Here is a 6,000-nt window from a genome sequence, read left to right as displayed (position 1 = left end):
CTCCTATCACAAATCCGTTTGGGATAATGCGTTTAACATGGATATTGTGCATGATAATTGATTGGTGTATATCAAATTAGATTGATATCCATGTGAAAAACTGGACCCACATGACAAATATCCACTTTGCTGCTGCTCATGTATTTGCTGATGATGCTAGTGGAACATAAACCCTGTTTATACTGGTAATTTGTTATTGCAACTCTGATATAACAGTATTTATCTGTATCTCACATAATTAAATCTGATCCATATACATGCTCTAGCTCTCTGTTGATCATTTTGCTTATGACTCCATCATGTTCCATGTATGGAACTGATGAGATTGGGAGTCGATGCTGGCTTGATTTAGACCCTGACTGGCTGCATACTGCAAGACTATCCAACATGGTCTACAAAGCTTGGACTCCGACATTAAAATGATGCTAGTTTTCAATCCGCATCTGGGCACTGCGTCCGTTTTTAGTGTTCCAATCTGATTATTATCTGGTAGTGTTGGCATCTACTGGCTGTTTATTCCGGATGAGCAAGATACGATTATCCATCAAGATCCATTTCATATTACAGTCGTATTCACATACATGGAACACTAATAGAGCCAAGATACATGATAAACAGTCATGTTTGATGGGTGCCAATCTTACTGGACAGCATTGTTTTATAAACTTTAATTCACTAGTCTTTGTGCTCATCCTTGTACAAAATACAGAGCGAATATTTGCATCTGTTTCAATAAACTCCACAACTTTGACATTCTTGCAACTCTTTTTTCCAAACCAAACATGTAAAGTGAATATTGGGTGACTGGCATGGAAACAACAGTTGTACTCCTGAAATGTTCTCTTGAACTAGAGCGTGAACGTATCTGATATTGAAATACGACAGAGTTTTAATAGAAAAAGTAATCAACTTTCAATAGCAACCAACCATTGTTTATTCCAAGACAGTCATTGCAAGATAAATGCAAGCGTTTCATTTTACGTGAATACTGCTGTAATGTATGTCCAGCCTGTAAAGGATAGTTTTTATTGGCATGTGTCGAAAAAAGATTGATAATGGTTTGTCTAGATTTATGCATTATATCTGAATCTCAAGCACATTCCATCAAGTCACACTACGAGTTTACTGGATAATATCCTCAATGTTCAATCCTGAAAACTCGAGCATGTAGCGCAGGTTGGTGGATCTCGACTGAAATGGTCAATCGAGATTCTGTAAATGAACAAGAAATTTGAACTTGACTTCAATCTCGACTATATCTAGTACAATGACCGATTTGGCTGGCCTGTCCGTTAGTCCACACCATGCAACAGAATGTGTCGTTTCTACAGACAACTTTGAGTTTTTCACAGAGCTTACTAATATATTAGTGCAAGTGTCCAAGCCAGATACGAATGTTTCTCCAGACACTCAAGGTTTAGCTATTGCAGCCAAGGTATTTAATCGACATCAGTTGCTTTTGATAAAGTATAATATGCACAGTTGTTTCAAACATGATTATGAATAGTGCATTGAATAAATGCTCGTTAGAAATATTAGATGACGGCTTTGTTGGAGCGAATCCAGCAAGCTCACATCACGATACAGAGCCTGCCTAGTATTCATCTGACAGTAACAGAGCTGCAACGAATACTGGACAACTATACAGCTGTTCAAACGATGAAAGTGTAAGTTGTATTTTTATCATGCATGGAATAGACTCGCCATGTTCAATCCATCCTAAATACATGCATGACTTGTATTAGTGCAAACCATGATCGATCTTTGAACACATCTGCTGATACTGGACCATTAGTCAGTCCTGTAGCCGATACCATCATGCTCAACACTCGGCCTGCTTTGGATCTTGCAACACTGCCATTGCACAGTACAGCAGATGTCATTTCCGCTCCATCTTTACAGGATCAAGAGATCGTGCAAGAACCAGCAGCTGTGTTGAATACTTCATCTCAGAATACACTTGATGCTCTAGCAGAGTCACTGCTGCAAGATGCATTGAATTTCTCACCAACTCCAACAACACATGATTCCATGACTACGCAATAAAAATCAACAGCTTTGGTCAACCTAAGCAGCTGTTTATGTAATTGTATAAACTCTTGTTCAACAAGTAGATTTCTGATTGTTTTATACAATGATTATATTTCCAAGTTTATCTCGAAGTTCAACTGTAGCCTTTTCATCTTCGCTGTCATAATAGCTTGATTCTTCAGACTCGCTCAAAGGCATATCGTATCTACGCTCCTGCACTGTCCTGTCTCCATGGGATGAATTGCCTAATTTACTTTCACTTGTAGAATCACTGCTATCTAAAGATCTAGAAAGCATCGCGCTGCAATCCTGGTTGTCGCGATTGGGATTTGGCATCAAGAGACTCTCGTCTCGAGTTCTGCGTGAAATATACGATTGCTCCATGTCCTCAATGTACTTTGTTTGCTTTTGAACAATATCTGCTGCATCAGTGCATTTGGAATAGATATCAAACAACTCTCTATATACATGGATAGCATGTGAGCGACGACTGGAATGTTTGAATCAAAAGTAGTTGTGCTAGAATTCAAGACTCACTTGTTAATGTCGTAGAATGCATGACCCCATCCGAAATTTTCCAACAATGCATGTCCAGCATCATCCAAACCAGTAATGAAGCAGCAGGCAGCAAGAGCCTCTACACAATTGAGTTTAGAGGGCTTTCCATAGTTTACGGGATTCGCAGCAACAAGATATGGCACTGTGAATTGACAACATGAGTTTAGAATTAGCTGCTAATCTCGGGTAGCCCAAGCTTAACCACAGTGGTTTTTAGTTTCCATCATAATAGTGGTTGTAATTCAAATCTATTATATACTTGCATAGTCGTTCATGTCGGGATGCAATCTTTTTAAATGGGACTTCTTCGATACGTGCCCATGAACAATCTACAACTGCAATGCCAGATCGAATAATAATATCACGATCGGATGGCGAAACAGCGCATACACCTCTTGGGCTTTTCCAAAAGTCAGCAATCGGGTTTTAAATGTTGGTTGATTTAATAAAAATACAAATTGATGAACCATAACTTTGAGTTTAAGCAAATGGCTCATTACCTCATGACAATACCACTAAACCGTTGACCAACTCGCAAATTGGTCATGACTCCAACTCTTGCTAGTTTTTTTCCAGAACAGCGCTTAGGATCGCAGTGATCAAAGTCCTGGGTTTGATAAAATATGCATGCATTCCAGGTTAATCCACATAATACTGAAGGGTTGAAGCAGACATGAAGTGTTTGGGGTCATTCAAAAAAGAAATTCTGGTCCAATGCACATACCCACATGGCAACAGGAAAAGGTATTTTATAATGCTGATCGGTATGCTCATGACTAGAATTCAAATATCATAGTGGTTAACAGTTGGAACTAGTGGTTTTATGAATGATGCCTTGACTGACAAGGCAAGACAAAACTATGCACCATAATATACCTGTCGTTGGAAGAAACTGGCCTGTCATTGGTGTCCAACTGATTGATTTGTTCCTGTTTGTAACGATCTTGCTGAGCCAACGACATACGCATGCTTCTTCCTTTTCCATTTCTGCTCATGATGACTGATGGAAAGTCTGACAAGTGAGTTTTGGCTTTACAAGCAAAACGTGATTATAATGATTTTACGATTATTGTTAATGTGAATGAAAAGGCAGAAATGTTTATATTTCAAGTCAATCTGAACATGTTTAATAGACACTCTGATGGCATCAAACAAACTGTTGTTGCTGCAGATGGTAATGCAATGGTCAGAAAACTGATCGTGCCAACAAGTCAGATTGTCGTACACAATTGATGGATGATTCTGCCATTCAAATCAATAATCTACCAATGTTTGCAAAACAAGAATCCGATTCATCATACACAAGCATGGCTGAATGAATTCTATGCAAGTCCTTTGCCAATTTATTACTTTTCCAGTTGTTTTTATTCCCATTATTAACAGCTGTGAATTCATTACTAAATAATGGTAAATCTATATTTTAGTTTGCATGAGCGATTATTTTATTAATGTTTTTGTAGATAAATACGTCAGATAAAGATGCAGAGTAGAACCTAATATTAATAAGAGTAGATTTAAGGTGACTGAGAAGCTTAGTCGGTAGTAGGAATGCCAGTGTTGATTTAAATGAACCAAGACCGGATGATTCCTGAAAACCCAGGTGTTTAAGAGACGTTATATTAAATGAGCGGGACTTGGGTTTAGATTAGAGTGATGGCGACCACAGTAAGGCTAAGAACTCCAGTGAGCAGAGCATTAGTGTAAGCGAGATTTTCTGCATGGTTGGAAAATGTGGAACGTGCAGGTCCTGCTCCAGGAGCACCAACACCACCAGGAGGAGCACCACCAGGAGGAGCACCCATACCGCCAGGAGCACCTCCCATACCTCCAGGAGCACCTCCCATACCTCCAGGAGGTCCTCCCATACCTCCAGGAGCACCTCCCATACCTCCAGGAGGTCCTCCCATACCGCCAGGAGGAGCGCCAGTGTTACCCATAGGTCCAGCACCACCGCCCATGTTCATTGGTTGGCCAGCACCTCCCATACCGCCAGGAGGAGCACCTCCCATACCGCCAGGAGCACCTCCCATACCGCCAGGAGCACCTCCCATACCTCCAGGAGCACCTCCCATGCCGCCAGGAGGTCCGCCTCCCATACCGCCAGGAGCACCTCCCATACCACCAGGAGCACCTCCCATACCGCCAGGAGGTCCTCCTCCCATACCTCCAGGAGCACCTCCCATACCGCCAGGGGGTCCGCCTCCCATACCTCCAGGAGCACCTCCCATACCACCAGGAGCACCCATACCGCCATGTCCACCACCTCCCATTTGTCCTACAAGTGTTACATTTGAGATTCAGAATGTCAGATAATACAGTTCCAATTCATTGGGAGTATGGATTAAGCTACAAGATAATATAATTATTTCATCATACCAGGTGGAAATTGAGGCGATGCAGTAGCAGAAATCTAATAGTTTAAATCAGTTGATTGTAAATGGTTAGATTTTGATCATAACAGAAAGCTGCAGTTATTACAAAGCACAAAAACTTACAACAAGTAATCCAGTAATAACAGCTGTTGAATAAAGCATACTGTTCTATTTAGTTATAATAATTACTGATAAGATGGGGAATTGTCGATCTCTTTTTATCTGAATGGTTCTATGATTGATTTTGTGTAGTAGCTGGTGGCGTGGGTTACAATCGAAGGCTTAAAACAAAAGCATACTTGTGATATTTCGTTCATTAGATTGTTGGGCGAGCAGCACAAGATGGAGTAGTAAAATTTTCTAGCTCTGAGCGGTTCTAATTTGCACAGACTGTTAAGAATAATAATGTTTGTTGTAAGCTGTTAGTCTTGTGACGGGCGTCAATTTTAAGCCTTGATGTGACGAGTGATTGGGGTTTGTGAGATTGCACAAATTTTTGTACTCGATAAACTTGTACACAACATTGATTGCCAATACAAATAATATGCTAAGCTAGCTAATAATGCCAATAAATTAATATTAGAAAAAACAGTGTAGCAGTTACTGATGCATGTCTGTACAAGAAACACAGCATACAAGTCATCATTCGTGATTTTAAATAACATACAACAGTCAAGTAGTTACTAATATCCAAACAGCTATTTGGTTTGTAATACGCTTAGTATTTTTCAATACTATACATTTGAGGTTGTCATTGGTGTCTATTCACTCCAAGTTCTAGTGTTGGTGTCAATACTTGCTTGCAATCATTATTTTTGGAGTCTGCCATGGATCTTATCTAACCATGTTTTGTCCAAGCAAATCATCTTTTATTCGTGCATCTATTGATGAGCACCAGCCATACTAAATATGACTAGCAAATCTGCTAAATGTGTCAAAGTGAACTATTCTAGTACAGTCAAGAGTATAATTGAAACTGCCGTATTCACGTAAAATAAAACACTTGCATTGATCGTGCAGTGACTGTCTCTTGGTTTAG

General features: G+C 39.9%; 4 protein-coding genes across 4 annotated transcripts in view; 1 reads left to right on the top strand and 3 right to left on the bottom strand.

Moving 5' to 3' along the window:
• The window catches only part of BATDEDRAFT_21185 (uncharacterized protein), a gene marked incomplete at both ends in the record, with an annotated part of 2,328 nt that extends 1,719 nt beyond the window's left edge, over positions 1 to 609 (bottom strand). The window contains one exon of the mRNA XM_006675157.1: positions 582 to 609. Within this exon, the coding sequence (XP_006675220.1) occupies positions 582 to 609 (28 nt within the window). The remainder of the gene's footprint in view (positions 1 to 581) is intronic.
• A 658-nt stretch (positions 610 to 1,267) lies between these two features.
• On the top strand, positions 1,268 to 2,046 carry BATDEDRAFT_21184 (uncharacterized protein; the record flags this gene model as incomplete). Its single annotated transcript, XM_006675156.1, has 3 exons — positions 1,268 to 1,435; positions 1,540 to 1,667; positions 1,746 to 2,046. The coding sequence occupies 3 exons, from the start codon at positions 1,268 to 1,270 to the stop codon at positions 2,044 to 2,046; spliced, it is 597 nt and encodes a 198-aa protein (XP_006675219.1).
• An 81-nt stretch (positions 2,047 to 2,127) lies between these two features.
• Positions 2,128 to 3,584, bottom strand: BATDEDRAFT_21183 (uncharacterized protein; the record flags this gene model as incomplete). Its single annotated transcript, XM_006675155.1, has 5 exons — positions 2,128 to 2,521; positions 2,849 to 2,989; positions 3,090 to 3,196; positions 3,314 to 3,365; positions 3,466 to 3,584. 5 exons carry the CDS (start codon positions 3,582 to 3,584, stop codon positions 2,128 to 2,130), a joined length of 813 nt encoding a protein of 270 aa, XP_006675218.1.
• A 645-nt stretch (positions 3,585 to 4,229) lies between these two features.
• Positions 4,230 to 5,123, bottom strand: BATDEDRAFT_85663 (uncharacterized protein; the record flags this gene model as incomplete). The annotated part of the gene is made up of 3 exons (XM_006675854.1): positions 4,230 to 4,864; positions 4,966 to 4,999; positions 5,085 to 5,123. The coding sequence occupies 3 exons, from the start codon at positions 5,121 to 5,123 to the stop codon at positions 4,230 to 4,232; spliced, it is 708 nt and encodes a 235-aa protein (XP_006675917.1).
• Positions 5,124 to 6,000: the final 877 nt, after the last annotated feature.

The sequence above is a fragment of the Batrachochytrium dendrobatidis genome (genome assembly GCF_000203795.2).
Source record: "Batrachochytrium dendrobatidis JAM81 unplaced genomic scaffold BATDEscaffold_1, whole genome shotgun sequence".
Taxonomy (NCBI): Eukaryota; Fungi; Chytridiomycota; class Chytridiomycetes; order Rhizophydiales; genus Batrachochytrium; species Batrachochytrium dendrobatidis.
The sequence above is the reverse complement of the archived record's forward strand: the minus strand, read 5'-3'. Positions and strand labels throughout refer to the sequence as shown.